The 15979-nt window shown below is 44.7% G+C and overlaps 2 protein-coding genes across 3 annotated transcripts in view; one reads left to right on the forward strand and one right to left on the reverse strand.

The window, feature by feature from the left end:
• nup35 (nucleoporin 35) lies at positions 1 to 8819 on the reverse strand (the record flags this gene model as incomplete). Of its 2 annotated transcripts, XM_084478430.1 has the most annotated exons (9): positions 3 to 171; positions 1261 to 1443; positions 1973 to 2101; positions 2206 to 2275; positions 2682 to 2778; positions 5156 to 5207; positions 7258 to 7376; positions 8242 to 8415; positions 8533 to 8819. In XM_084478430.1, 9 exons carry the CDS (start codon positions 8543 to 8545, stop codon positions 94 to 96), a joined length of 915 nt encoding a protein of 304 aa, XP_084334556.1. In that variant the 3' UTR covers positions 3 to 93. The 2 variants fall into 2 exon arrangements, with proteins under 2 accessions (XP_084334555.1, XP_084334556.1); XM_084478429.1 differs by lacking the exon at positions 8533 to 8819 and having other exon boundaries at positions 1 to 171; positions 8242 to 8440.
• An 80-nt stretch (positions 8820 to 8899) lies between these two features.
• Positions 8900 to 15979, forward strand: part of dnajc10 (DnaJ (Hsp40) homolog, subfamily C, member 10) — a 28583-nt gene continuing 21503 nt past the window's right edge. The window contains exons 1-9 of the mRNA XM_084478976.1: positions 8900 to 9142; positions 9959 to 10273; positions 10355 to 10517; positions 11593 to 11643; positions 12304 to 12386; positions 13615 to 13746; positions 14465 to 14558; positions 14808 to 14885; positions 15860 to 15903. Coding sequence (XP_084335102.1) covers positions 10064 to 10273; positions 10355 to 10517; positions 11593 to 11643; positions 12304 to 12386; positions 13615 to 13746; positions 14465 to 14558; positions 14808 to 14885; positions 15860 to 15903 — 855 coding nt within the window. The 5' untranslated portion in view covers positions 8900 to 9142; positions 9959 to 10063. The remainder of the gene's footprint in view (positions 9143 to 9958; positions 10274 to 10354; positions 10518 to 11592; positions 11644 to 12303; positions 12387 to 13614; positions 13747 to 14464; positions 14559 to 14807; positions 14886 to 15859; positions 15904 to 15979) is intronic.

Here is a 15979-nt window from a genome sequence, read left to right on the forward strand (position 1 = left end):
CACACACACACACACACACACACACACACACACACACACACACACACACACACACACACACACACACACACACACACACACACACACACACAGCTACCAGCCAAACATGTACTCCATAGCTTTAGACACGAAGGTATCATCTTTCCTGGGTGTCAGTTTGTCGGCCACAACCTGGAAACAAAGCAAACACCAGATACATAAGGACTAGTTGTACTAGTAATGGTAGTTAATGTGTTTAAGGGTAAATGTATGGTAGTTAAAGGAGACATAATATGGTGTTTTCCCAACAAGTAAACATAGTATAGGAGTTCTAGAAAACATATTTTTGAAGCTGTTTGCTGGAAATAGCTTTTAGGGAAAATAATCTTGCCTACCGCTATTCCCTCTGTTTCAGTCCCTTCAGAATGTGCTGCTTAAGGTGTCTGTAGCTTTAATGCAAATGAGCTGCTGCCCATTGACCAATGAGCTGAGTGAACCGCAGCATGAAGAAGTGATTGTTGCCGTTTGCGGACTCCCGGAGCTCTATATCTATATAATATAATGTAATGTTATGGAATCTCCCTGCTTTTGAAATGTGAACATCTCCGCCCAGCGCTCGTCCGCTGGTCCACAAAATCTTATCTATGCTCTGATTGGAGGGGATGGGGTGGTAATATTCAAATGTGCCGGCTTCCTACGTAAGAGTCCGCACTGAAACTGACTGGCTCATCGTGAGACTGTAGGTGGGGTACTTTAACTGTAGGCGGGGTGCTTTAACTGTAGGCAGGGTACTTTAACTGTAGGCGGGGTGCTTTCAGAAATGCATACCTCACTCAAAAAAGCATGTACAGACTTATTTCAAAGTTTGTATGCGTGTGGCAGCTCCAGAGACCAAAAACACCACAAATCCCAGGAAAAGTGTTGTTTTCATAATATGTCCCCTTTAATGTGTTTAAGGATACATGTATTGTAGTTAATGTGTTTAAGGGTAAAGGCATGTGTTTAAGGGTTAGGGTTAGTGTAGGTGTGTAAGGACAAGTGTATCTGGTAGTTGGTTGTGTTTAAAGGTGACATATTATGCCACCAGGTGACTCAGACCTGGTGGTATAATAGGTCACCTTTAAGGAAGTATGGTAGTTAGGTGACTAAGAGTAAGTGTACCTGGTAGTTAGGTGTTTAAGGGTAAGTACCTGGTAGTTAGGTGTTTAAGGGTACGTGTACCTGGTAGTTAGGTGTTTAAGGGTACATGTACCTGGTAGTTAGGTGTTTAAGGGTAAGTACCTGGTAGTCACTACTAGAGGCCTTGTAGGCAGCACTCAGCGGCCTCATGGAGGAGCGCGGCGTGGAGGGGAGGAGGGTGGAGTGGTTGTGGGAGGCTGAGAGGTGGAGAGGGGTGGAGGGGAGCTGGTGGGGAGTACACACAGAGCTGGTGGTGGAGGCCCGGTCCAAACCCTCCATCACACTCTGGAGGGAGCACAGATCACATATTAGGGCCGTCAGTCCATGGAACAATGGACCTGATTAGTTGCAACGTACAACAGTGCATACGGAAAGTATTCACAGCGCTTCACTTTTTCCACATTTCATTATGTTACAGCCAGGAATAAGGCTGGCCCTCCCCACTGGCTGAGGCATGCTGGGTCCCAAGCATACCCGCCGGTGGAACAGGGGCATTAATGCACACAGATCCAGAGATCGTTCTCCATCCCTCAATCCATGTGTCCTCAGTCTCACCGTGTCTATTCAGGGTTTAACCCCCCACCATGATGCAGTCTCACCGTGTCTATGCAGGGTTTAACCCCCACCATGATGCAGTCTCACCGTGTCTATGCAGGGTTTAACCCCCACCATGATGCAGTCTCACCGTGTCTATGCAGGGTTTAACCCCCACCATGATGCAGTCTCACCGTGTCTATGCAGGGTTTAACCCCCACCATGACGCAGTCTCACCTTGTCTATGCAGGGTTTAACCCCCACCATGACGCAGTCTCACCTTGTCTATGCAGGGTTTAACCCCCACCATGATGCAGTCTCCGAACACCTTGCCATCCTTAGACAGAGCCTTCCTGGCCTGCAGCTTGGACTGGTACTGGAGGTGCATCCAGTTCCCTGGAGAGGACATCTAAACAAAGCAGCAAACATCACCACGACAGGCCGAAAGAAACACACAACAACTTGTCCACGTGTGTGTGTGTGTGTGTGAGGGAGAGAGGGCATGCGTGTTACCGTGTGGTGAAGGATGTTGCCGTACTGGGAGAACTGCAGCAGAATGTAGGAGGCAGAAGCAGGAGGGAACCTGAGACACAACACAGACTCAGTGAGCTTTGCTTCCACTTTGCGTTGGAACGATCACGGCTCCATCTGAACAAAACATCTGTGAGCTTCAATTCACCGTGGAAACCACAGCGTAGGCCTGGGCAATAAAACAATAAATTAACTTGTTTTTGACTCATTTTAATGTAAAGGATCTTTGACCATCTTGTACATATGACACAGGTGGATGTGAGGCTGAAGGGTGAACGGTTATGTGTGATTAACGGGTCATTTATCAAACAAGGACAATTTAGAGAAACAGCCAGAGGAAGCTACATTTTGAAAATATCCAATCAATCCAATCCAATCTTGGTCAGGCTCCATCAGTGTACCAGGTGGGTAGTGTACCAGGTGGCAGGGTAGACTGGCAGACTCATTACAGCACTCACCCGAACACAGTGACCCACGTCTGGTCCAGCTGGTCTTCAGAGGACAGCGCCTCCCCCTGGCTGTAGAAGGGATCCACCTGAGCTGGAGATAACACACCTACAAAACACACACCGCTCAATACACACACACACACACAAATAATAGGGGTGCAATGGCTCACAAAGTTGACAGGTTCCGTACAATACTTTTCAAAAGCAGGTGATGACACCAAGGATATTCATTAGGGCTGGGCAAATTAACGTGTTAATTACGCATTAACGCAATCTTATTTTTATCTATTAATATTAGATTGATACAAATTGATGCGGGTTGTTTTTTTTCACTTTGATTTTGAAAGGTTTTGCCCACAGAATGTCAACATTCATATCAGAAATAATTTTAGTTTTTAGTTCCACTTACTTTATATTCAATTACACTTGCAGTAAGTGACTGTCTGCTACAATTGCAATAAGTGACAGCCTGTTTACAATTCCCAAATCTGTGGTGCTACTTATTTGAATTTAACTACACTTGTAGTAACTGTTGGTTTGCAATTGCACTAATTAACTGCCTGTTTACAATTCCCAAATCTGTGGTGTTGCTCATATTCAACAGTTTCAAAGTTTCATATTCAACCCACACTGAGCGAGTCAATAAAACTCCCTCAAGATCACTTGGACTAGTTTTTACTTTATAAGTAAATTTGGTATGAATGATAATGTGTCATTCCATTTGATAATCTCATTTAATTTAAATTGGAGCGGATTTAAAATAGAATTTTAAAACTGTGATTAATAGCGAGTTAACTCACCAATACTATGCGACTAAAACTTTTAATCATTGCCCAGCCCTAATATCTATATATATATAAAATAGGGTTCTACCTAAACAATGTAATGAGTCTGTGCTCTAAAATAGGGTTGTAGCGACAAAGACTTTTAATTTATGAAACTGTCCAATTGGTTCAAACAGGTTTTATTGGAATAACGCTTCAAAACTTCAATATCACCAATATCAATATCAGTAAGTGCTATGTGGCCCCTAACAGTCCATAAGTTAGTGTTAGTGGTTAGGGACCAGAGTTCTCTAACCAGTGGTTGTGTTAGGGTTGGTGGTTAGGGACCGTGTTGGGGTTGGTGGTTAGGGACCGTGTTGGGGTTGGTGGTTAGGGACCGTGTTGGGGTTGGTGGTTAGGGACCGTGTTGGGGTTGGTGGTTAGGGACCGTGTTGGGGTTGGTGGTTAGGGACCGTGTTGGGGTTGGTGGTTAGGGACCGTGTTGGGGTTGGTGGTTAGGGACCGTGTTGGGGTTGGTGGTTAGGGACCGTGTTGGGGTTGGTGGTTAGGGACCGTGTTGGGGTTGGTGGTTAGGGACCGTGTTGGGGTTGGTGGTTAGGGACCGTGTTGGGGTTGGTGGTTAGGGACCGTGTTGGGGTTGGTGGTTAGGGACCGTGTTGGGGTTGGTGGTTAGGGACCGTGTTGGGGTTGGTGGTTAGGGACCGTGTTGGGGTTGGTGGTTAGGGACCGTGTTGGGGTTGGTGGTTAGGGACCGTGTTGGGGTTGGTGGTTAGGGACCGTGTTGGGGTTGGTGGTTAGGGACCGTGTTGGGGTTGGTGGTTAGGGACCGTGTTGGGGTTGGTGGTTAGGGACCGTGTTGGGGTTGGTGGTTAGGGACCGTGTTGGGGTTGGTGGTTAGGGACCGTGTTGGGGTTGGTGGTTAGGGACCGTGTTGGGGTTGGTGGTTAGGGACCGTGTTGGGGTTGGTGGTTAGGGACCGTGTTGGGGTTGGTGGTTAGGGACCGTGTTGGGGTTGGTGGTTAGGGACCGTGTTAGGGTTGGTGGTTAGGGACCGTGTTAGGGTTGGTGGTTAGGGACCGTGTTAGGGTTGGTGGTTAGGGACTGTGTTAGGGTTGGTGGTGCTTTAATTTCCAGCCTGCCTTCCTCGCTGTGGTCGTTAACCTGCCTTGCTAATTGCAAACTCAATCCTAAATTTGGGTGTAGGCCAGGGTAGCTAAACATTTTAAAATGAATCAGTCAAAAACAGTCAGAGCAAGATGTGGCAAAATGTCAGAGACCGTGTTGGGGTTGGTGGTTAGGGACCGTGTTGGTGGTTAGGGACCGTGTTAGGGTTGGTGGTTAGGGACCGTGTTAGGGTTGGTGGTTAGGGACTGTGTTAGGGTTGGTGGTGCTTTAATTTCCAGCCTGCCTTCCTCGCTGTGGTCGTTAACCTGCCTTGCTAATTGCAAACTCAATCCTAAATTTGGGTGTAGGCCAGGGTAGCTAAACATTTTAAAATGAATCAGTCAAAAACAGTCAGAGCAAGATGTGGCAAAATGTCAGCATTCCCCAAGTTTGACGGACTCCATGTTTCGCGCTGAAGGGGATTTCAAAAAGTGACGTGAGTGGAAGGGCGGGGCCGGGGTAGAGTGTGTGTGAGTCGGATGCAGAGCGTGACGGAGAGAGATAAGCAGAGTGGGGAAATAGCAGGCGGGGTACCTGAGCTAGAAGCTTGATGTCCAGACATAGGGGACTGGAAACCTGTAAAGGGCTGGATAGAGACAGACCATAACGCCACCAGCGTTACTACAGGTTAAACTGACTGAACAGAGACTGTATATGATACAGGTTAAACTGACTAAACATAGACTGTATATAATACAGGTTAAACTGACTTAACATAGATTGTATATAATACAGGTTAAACTGACTTAACATAGACTGTATATGATACAGGTTAAACTGACTTGCCATAGGTGTACATTGGTGTTGTCAGAGAGTGAGTGAGTGTGTGTCACTGGGCTGGCTTAGTGGCGTCAGTGGCAGAGGTTTTGGGAGTGTCAATAGTAGAATTAATGTATACAAAAGCCGTTTTCACATTATGTCCTCCGTCTTTTCTCCGTATTTGTAGAGCAGGAGGTTCATTCATGAGGTTCATTCATGAGGGTCATTCACACTTATTCACACTTAAATAAGTGTGAACAAGAAAAGCGCCGCGAACGACTGCGTTACCGGAGGAAGAGAGCATCTTTTTTGGCTTCATTTCACATCTAAATAACACTGGGACAAATGTAGTTGATTTCTGTGTTTAACTGAGAAAACAGGGAGTGGAAGGACGGGACCCTACAATGTTCAGCTAACTTGTCAATAATAATTGTTACAAGAGTAGCGTATGTGTGTGCACGGGAATGGCAGTGAGTGAGTGAGTGAGTGAGTGAGTGTGTACGAGCGAGGAGAGCGAGTGGCAATGCGTGTCAGTTTAGTGAAGTAATGAACAAGTCCTGTTGTGTCTGTGCAAATGTGTACTGTAAAGTTAGTGAAATGAAAGTGAATAAAGTACACAGCCTGTCAAGAATCTGTGGCCGCTTCATTCCGACCATATTCAAACCTATAAGCAGACCCACTGCCGGTCAAAGTGAAGGGTGGTACCCCCGAGAGAACATCGACCCTGGAGGGGACGTCTCCCCTGTGCTCCTCGACTACGGTCTGGGAGCCGACAGCCGGAAAGGTGTAACATAATAATAAAAAAACATTTTTTATATACGCATGCAGCTCATGTATTGTACTTTATTGTATGATGTTGTACTTGAGGGTTACGAACTTACGATAAGACCTATCATTTAGCGTTCACCACGAATGACTCTGAAAAGCAGTGCCACATTAAAATATTTTTTAAACCATTCAGCGAACAAAAGGCAACAGGCTGATTATCGATTAGGGTGCGAGTACCACTCAATGACATGCAAAAGTAGACCAAAGCGTCATCAACACGCCCACTCAACTGGTGTGAAATGCCGACATCCTACTGCTCATTCACATATAAGGTAATTAGCATTTCCGCCGGCTAAAATACTACCTCGGGGTAGTCTTTTTTCAGAAGGTCCAACGTCAGGATATGTCATTCACATATGCGGCCCGTCGGGAGAATAGCGGGAGAATAGACGGTTCTACGTCCATATGTGAAAGCAGCTAAAGAGAGGTATGGGTGGCCACTGGCCAGCATTTGTTTTTAGTAGAATAAATCACTTATAGGCTCCAGTTTTACTGAACACAATCCTTAAGTCAGTATCGATCCACATTGACTACAGAAATGTCCAGGTCATTTTATGCTACAAGCTAGTTTTTTAAACATTGTGACCATTGTGACCTTAATTGTTACCATCTATAATCGAGTCGATTTAGAAATATACAGAAAGGGCTTTTTAGGAAAATGATTGGTCAATTCAGTCAGCTGTGAAAAGACCCCAGACCAGTGCAGTCGTCCATACCCTGAGCCTGTCCCCTCTGAATGAACAGACCCCAGATCAGCCTGTCCCCTCTGTATGAACAGACCCCAGATCAGCCTGTCCCCTCTGAATGAACAGACCCCAGATCAGCCTGTCCCCTCTGTATGAACAGACCCCAGATCAGCCTGTCCCCTCTGAATGAACAGACCCCAGATCAGCCTGTCCCCCTGTCCCCTCTGTATGAATAGACCCCAGATCAGCCTGTCCCCTCTGTATGAATAGACCCCAGATCAGCCTGTCCCCTCTGAATGAACAGACCCCAGATCAGCCTGTCCCCCATGAATGAACAGACCCCAGATCAGCCTGTCACTCTACCTGTCTGTAGAGGTTGATGGGCGTGGCCCCGGAGGCGGTCAGGTCATCATAGATACTGCGGGCCGGCGGTGCTCCACTCTTGTCCTTTGGGGTGTGAAGGATGGGCTGGGGGGTGGATCCTAACCCAACACACAGTTAGTTAAAGAACAACTAAATTATTTTCGATAGAGCAGACTTGGTCTGGTGATTCCAGATTTGGCAGTTGATTGTCATTCAGGGTTGTAAACGAGATGCTGCTCCCTTGTGTAAAGCTGAACCTGAAGGGGCTCTCCCAAAAGGAGTCCCACCCAGAGTAGACCTTCTAACATGCTGCACACAGAACTGTCCTTTCAGCAACAAATGCACACGTTTATTCTGTAGGACAGACCCTGGGTTCATTACCAGTAGTGAAAAAACGTGTGTTGTGTCCATTCTTCTTCAGCATTGAATTCAGCTAGGGGTGTACGGTATAAACGGTATAGAGTACACCAGTGTGAATTTGTGTGACTACTGAGAGTTTGGTAACGAAACGTAGTTCCTTTTTAAATTCGGCGCACATTACTTTTCCCAGGGACAGATTTGAAAGCGACACTGCCTTCTGGATCTAGTAGCTCTGCCTATTTGTTCAGAGCAGGGTTGGACAAATATTTTCCAAGGTGGTGAGGGTTAGTGCCAGCAAGAAAGTGTTTGCTAGCTCTTGAAATCTGATGTAAGAACACCATGATGATGATCTAGCTTTAGTCCTGATAAATGAGGATGGCGTTTCCCTAGACGGTATTTGGGAAGGTGAAGCCATGACACACACCTGTTGCCATCTTGGATAGTGTGAGGCAAACAACAGAGCAAGCATTGCGAACCTGGCTAGGACTGGTATTGCTAATGGCACACACACACACACACACACACACACACACACACACACACAGTATACTGTAAACTGTCCATATAGTTATGGTTAGGTGTAGGTATATTATGAATGCCATGCAGGTGTGGACCTCTTCATACCTGCGGAGTGGAGCGGAGTCCTGGGCTCCAACCCGGGGGCAGACAGGCTGAAGGACCGGGGCTGGGGGCTGGCTGGAGCCGGTAGGTCACCCATGAGGAAGCCGGGCAGGAACTGGGCTCCAGGCCCGGCCTTGGGGGACGTGGGGGAGCCCAGGGACATGGGCTCAGAACCCCCTTTAGAAACCATTGAGGGACACATGTGAATGACCACGTCAACATGAACAGACATTAGTGAACGACTCTTATTCATACCACCCCAGCGTGTCATGGTGTTTAGATGAGTCCTCCTACCTTGTAGGTCCATCTCTCTAAGGACAGGGATGTGTGTCTCCTCCAGGCGGGCGGATTCAAACTGAGGACCAGACCGGCGGCGGCTAGCTGCTAGGCTAACGATGCTAACGCAGTGAACGTGGCTATCCGCTTAAAACAGAACGAGTCCTTCCAAGGAGACCGTGTCTCAAGTAGAAAATAGGTGATATGTTAAATATAATGACTGAAGTGTGCAGTTAAAGTGTTTAATCAAAGTTAAAAGTGAAGGCAATATTTTTTTTTCTCAGTGGAACCGGATGTCGTCACGGGTCAGGCACAATATTAGTTCCGCGGCCGCCGATGCGTTAATGGCACCTCGGAAGTGTGAATTGTTTTAGGAGGACGGCATCCTGAAGGCATATGAACGCAACCTCGTCATCTGGAGGAGGATCCCGGACACTGAACCGGATTCCGCTCAATAGTTTTGCCCCTGGATGCTTTGATCGAGATCACGCTTTATTAGTCCGGATAGGGTTTACGCTCCACCGCTGTATCTACTGCCTATTGGGACTCATATCGAGGCGGTTCTCTACATCGGTTGTAAAGTCGCTGCAGGGAAGAACCGGCCGGCTCCTGCTCACTACTTCACCAGGTCATATATGCCCTAAATGATTGAATAATCATGATGTTAATGTTAACTCTGGTTTGTGCAGTGCGGGAATGCACAGTGAGTGTGGGTTAACTTTAGAAAGACTTGCACAATGAGGTTTGGACGATGGACAATTAGTGGACTTATTCTTCCACAAGTTGTATAGTGTCTGCCGTTCACAATATATTTCTTACAGTATATGTCTGCTTTATTATACTACGTATTACTAATATCTGTCTTATTATTATACCAGGTATTACTTGTATTATTTGTCTCTTTACTTTTGTTTGCTCAGTGCAACGTCAGCAGTCGGATCGACCTGAGGAGAACTTAATGTTTATACCCTCAATGTGTTCTATACCCTGCTAAACCTTAGGGTTAGTTACCCTCAATGTGATATATGCCCCGCTAAACCTCAGATAAGTATACCCTAAACGTGTTATATACCCTGCTAATCCTTAAGGTTTGCCTAACTTAACATTATGAGGGTTAGTTCACACATTCATAACGGGTCCTCTCCAGGGTTAAATATCCGTCCCAAGATGTCATCTCCTGGGTGGAACAGTTTATAAATTATATAATTTCAAGGGGTTACATATGTTATCAATTATGTCATATTCAGGGTCAAACGTTATTAGTGATTGAATCTCAGTGTTTCAACATGTTATTCATGTGTAATCTCCAGGTTTAAACATGTTATTAAGGATTGAATCTCCATGTTCCAACATCATAGTCATTGTTTTACTGGAGAATTGGGAGTCGGCTGTATGAATAGTGCATTCTTAGAGATAGCTCATGTTTTTCTCCCTCTCTCTTCAGACATCAACATCCCCTGGAGTGGTGCCCTCACGAGCTGAACCGGTAGCTCATGCTTTAGCCTTCCTGTGGTCCCTGGTCGAGCAGTGGTGGGAACCCTCCTTAAAGATGTTCTGTGGTCTAGTACCTAGGGCCCCGTCGGGCCAGCACTCCCTTCCCCAGATGAAGCTGCTCTTAGTAGGCTGGCTGCTGGCCTCGGTGTGGGCCGAGGCTCAGGACTACTATAACCTGCTGGGTGTGGGCAGAGAGGCCACGGTCAGGGAAATCAGACAAGCCTTCAAGAAGCTGGCTCTCACCATGCATCCAGATAAGAAACCTGTGAGTTTCTTGTGAAAACTCTTCCACAGAAATGCTTGTCTTGTCTCTCGTGCTCTACTCAACGTCTGTGTTGTCCTGCAGAACGATAAGTCTGCTCACGACGCCTTCCTGAAGATCAACCGCGCATATGAAGTCCTGAAGGATGAAGATCTGAGGAAGAAGTACGATAAATACGGAGAGAAGGGTTTGGACGAGCAGCAAGGAGGACGTTACGAGAGCTGGAACTACTATCGCTATGACTTCGGTAGGTAACTCTTCATGTTAGTTAACATCTGTAGGTGACGTACATGTTACTATCAACATGACTATAGGTAACTCTTCATGTTAGTTAACGTCTCTAGATAACGTACATGTTATTATCAACATGACTGTAGGTAACTCTTCATGTTAATTAACGTCTGTAGGTGACGTACATGTTACTATCAACATGACTGTAGGTAACTCTTCATGTTAGTTAACATCTGTAGGTAACGTACATGTTATTATCAACATGACTGTAGGTAACTCTTCATGTTAGTTAACGTCTGTAGGTGATGACATCAACATGACTCGGTAGGGAACCATCGTTATAACTTTGGTAGGTGCCATTCTTATCTTATAAATAGTGTTATAAGTGTTATAATAATAATGATAATAATAATAGTAATAATAAATTGATTTTATATAGCACCTTTCAGGATACTCAAGGTCGCTTCACAAGAGTGGGAGGTGAGGGTGTGTGTGTAGGCGAGTGAGCGAGAGTGCAAATGGGCAAGGCGCTGGGTGGGGTCGTGAGTTAGAGGCCATAGGCCTCAGAGAAAAGGTGTGCTTTTGTGTACTTTTTGAAAGTCTCCATGGAAGGGACACAGCGGATGTGGGGGGCTGATTGGCTGATTCCACAGAGTGTATAATAGTATATAATAGTTATAATGGTTTACGGTTCATATTATAATGTTATGACTTGAGCAGCTTACAGTTTATTGTGCTATTGTAATTACTGCTGTAGGTTACTTTTCATATCAGTGATACATTGTGAGGTTATGAAGGATTGGCTCATACTCCAGCTGTGATTGGTTCTATTTGTCTGTGTGGTTTCTTTTCCTTCAGAAGAACCTTTGCATTGATGGGCTCTCTGGAAGACCTGTGCTGTTCCCTAAAGGATTATCCATAGTCTATTAACATAACATTCAAGCCTACTTACACTGTAGGATCAAAAACTGAAAAACAATCTTCCCTATCTCATTCATAATAATATATATACAGCAATATTGCAGTATGACAGTAATAAGGGGTTAAGGTAATAAAGTAACTGGGTAAAGTGTGTCTGTCTGTCTGTCTAGGTATCTATGATGAGGATCTGGAGATCATCACCCTGGACAGGGGAGACTTTGGTATGCATTATTTATGCATAATATCATGTATTTCTATATATACGTGTGTTAGTTTCTATTTATTGTATATGTATAATATGTTTTTCTATGTATTATATATGTTTCTATCAATTATATATGTATTTTATATATATATATATATATATATATATATATGTGTATGTATTATAATGTATAATATGTTTTTCTATGTATTATATATGTTAATTACACGGCTCTCAATGCTGTGGAATGCCCCGTTCACTTGCATGGGCCTTCCCGACTTCCGGCGGTCAATTATTTTTCAATTATGACAGTTTCTAAACATATAATGACCGCTGTCATTCGGTTGCTACGAATGCGGGTAACAAATAAATTGTAAAAAGTCACACTGTGTGAAGTTATTTTTTCGTTTTGGCAAGTAGACGTGTAATAAGCGGGATAATGTATAGAACGTCACCGGTCATTATCTTAAATAAGCCCCTTCAGGGCGAAGCCAGACACCTCCTCTTCGCGTCGGTGTCCGGTTCACCCTGTCGGGGCTTATTTCCCGATAATGACCGGCGTTCTATACATTATCCCTTACATCATATATTTTTCTATGTATAATATGTACTATACATTATCCCTTACTTAATATATTTTTATGTATAATATGTATTTTATCTACGTGTGTTTCAGATGCGGCGGTGAACTCTGGGGAAATCTGGTTCATTAACTTCTACTTCCCTCGCTGCTCTCACTGTCATCAGCTGGCTCCTACGGTACACAAGACTAGACCAAACTAGACTAGACTAGACCACACTAGACCAGCTGGCTCCTATGGTACACTAGACCAGACTAGACTAGACCACACTAGACCAGCTGACTCCTACAGTACACTAGACTAGACTAGACCACACTAGACTAGACTAGACCACACTAGACCAGCTGGCTCCTACGGTACACAAGACCAGACTAGACTAGACTAGACCACACTAGACCAGCTGGCTCCTATGGTACACTAGACCAGACTAGACCAGACTAGACTAGACCACACTAGACCAGCTGGCTCCTACAGTACACTAGACTAGGCTAGACCACACTAGACTAGACTAGACCACACTAGACCAGCTGGCTCCTACGGTACACAAGACCAGACTAGACTAGACTAGACCACACTAGACCAGCTGGCTCCTACAGTACACAAGACTAGACTAAACTAGACCACACCAGACCAGCTGGCTCCTACGGTAAAATACACTAGACTAGACTAGACCAGACCAGCTGGCTCCTATGGTAACATACACTACTCATACACTAAACTAGACCAGCTGGCTCCCATGGTACAATACACTAGCCTAGACTAGACCAGACCACATTACACTAGACTAGACTAGGCCAGGGCACACCACACTAGACTAGACCAAGCTTGACAAGCCCACACTAGACTTGGCCAGACCGCAGTTGATAATCCAGACCACATTACGCTGGACGAGACCAGACCAGATTAGACCAGACTACATTATAGTGATTGACTGATATATTGGCCGGCCGATATTATCGGCCAATGCTTTTTTTTAATTTTTATATATATATATATATATATATTTTTTTTACACTAGACTAGATTAGACCAGACTACACTAGATTAGATTAGACCAGACTAAACTATGGGCTAGATGTGTAACGACTGCTCCTCTCTACCTGTCTGTCTGACTGCTCCTCTCTACCTGTCTCTCTGAATGTCTCCCCCTCTACCTCGTCTCTCTGAATGTCTCCCCCTCTACCTGTCTCTCTGATTTTCTCCCCCCCCTACCTGTCTCTCTGACTGCTCCCCTACCTGTCTGTCTGACTGCTCCTCTCTACCTGTCTCTCTGAATGTCTCGCCCTCTACCTGTCTCTCTGAATGTCTCCCCCTCTACCTGTCTCTCTGAATGTCTCCCCCTCTACCTGTCTCTCTGACTGCTCCCCTACCTGTCTGTCTGACTGCTCCCCTCTACCTGTCTCCAGTGGCGCGAGGTGGCTAAAGAGATGGACGGGGTGATCCGGATCGGAGCGGTGAACTGCGGGGACAACGGCCACCTCTGCAGGAGTAAAGGCATCAACAGCTACCCCAGTCTGTACGTCTACAGAGCCGGCCAGGTAACTAGTGCTGCTGCTTCATTTCGCCTGTATTGAGGCTGTATTATGTTTTTGGGCTAAACTGATGCACTATTAGTGTTGTACTGGTGCTGTATTGATGCACTATTAGTGTTGTATTGGGGCTGTACTGGTGCTCTATTGATGCACTATTAATGTTCTATTAATGTTGTATTGGAGCTGGTGCTGTATTGATGCTGTATTGATCAACTATAAGTGTACTGGTGCTGTATTGATGCACTATTGTTGTATTGGTGCTTTATTGATGCACTATATTACTTTTGTTTTGGTGCTTTATTAATGCACTATTAGTGTTGTATTGGTGCTGTATTGATGCACTATTAGTGTTGTATTGGTGCTGTATTGATGCACTATTAGTGTTGTATTGGTGCTTTATTGATGCACTATTATTGTATTGGTGCTGTATTGATGCACTATTAGTATTGTATTGGTGCTTTATTAATGCACTATTGTTGTATTGGTGCTTTATTGATGCACTATATTAGTTTTGTTTTGGTACTGTATTGATGCACTATTAGTTTTGTTTTGGTGCTTTATTAATGCACTATTAGTGTTGTACAGGTGCTGTACTGGTGCTGTATTGGTACTTTTCTGGTGATGAATTGGTGAAGTATTGGTGCTGTATTGGTGATGTATTTGTGATTTAAATCTAACTGGATAAAGAAGAAGTAGGCTTACTGCTGTCATTATTCCTCTGTAGAAACCTGAGAAGTACTTTGGAGACCGCTCTAAGGACAGTCTGCTCCAGTTCTCTATGCAGTTCATCACAACAACAGTGACAGAACTCTGGCAAGGTAAGACTGTGGATGCTAGTGCTAACACAAGCCCTGGGTGTTTTCAATTAAGTGAGTGACCACTATTATGTGAATTGAATGTATTCATTATATTATTTAGTAAGGAAATATTCTTTGTAATCTTACTCTGTATTTACAATTTGTTTAAAATTCTTGAAACTCAGAAGGAAGATGGCAGTATGTTGTTAGACTAATTCTTCCTATATCAACGATTCATTATTTTGAACATTTCTTCTGAATGTTTCCCAGGGAACGTGTTTACTGAGATTGAGCAGGCGTTCTCCTCCGGGGTCGGATGGCTCATCACTTTCTGCAGCCAAACTGGAGGTAACACGGACGGACGGACGGACAGACAGACACATACAAACTACTTCCCTGTCAACTCACACAACGCTAGTACCTATCTACATACACACAATGCTACCCTGTCCACACACACACACACACACACACACACACACACACACACACACACACACACACACACACACACACACACACACACACACACACACACACACACACACACACACACACACACACACTATACAACCGTAATACTACCCTGTCTACACACACACAGCAGGGCTCCTGGTCATGCTTACAAAACAAAACAGGCCTCTTCTGTTAGGGACCGCTTCTTCCCACAAGACTCTTGAACTCTTGACACCAGACACACGCTTTAATATTCAGACATATATTCTGACACCCAAAGCACTTGGCTTATCAATACTGACCTGTACACTCTTGCACTCTCTCCTGCACTTTCTCAAACCTGTATGCATTGCCATCAAAAATATATTCTTATTCTTCAGGCATTCAGTCATCAAAAGTATTCTGTGTTGATTAAAATGCTAAATTGCTTGATTAGGTTCTGGTAAATAGCCTGCTAACATGAGCTACGTATGTGTAAACAAAGCCGGCGGCTAACAAGTGAGCATGAAAAGCCCTAACGGTACGAGAGATGGATACGAGAGATGGATACGAGAGATGGATACGAGAGATGGATACGAGAGATGGATACGAGAGATGGATACTACAGATGGATACTATAGATAGGTACTATAGATAGGTACTATAGATAGGTACTACAGACAGATACTACAGACAGATACTACAGATAGGTACTACAGATAGGTACTACAGATAGGTACTAGCGCGGCAGCAGTGAAAACAAGATCTGGAAAGGGGATGGTCCAGGCACATAACTACATAATAACATACTGAGACCATGTACTGTATCAGTACATGGATTAAAGTGTCTGCTAACATGAGTGGAATGATCTTATCTTGTCTTTTAGATTGCCTTGAGTCGCAAACCAGGCAGAAACTGTCCGGCATGATGGTAAGACTGGTTCTGTTTGTGTTTTATCATATGATCACTAATGCCTTCAGATCGTCGTGTAATGTGTGTTTGTGTG

Source organism: Micromesistius poutassou (assembly GCF_964030765.1).
Source record: "Micromesistius poutassou genome assembly, chromosome: 14".
Taxonomy (NCBI): domain Eukaryota; kingdom Metazoa; phylum Chordata; class Actinopteri; order Gadiformes; family Gadidae; genus Micromesistius; species Micromesistius poutassou.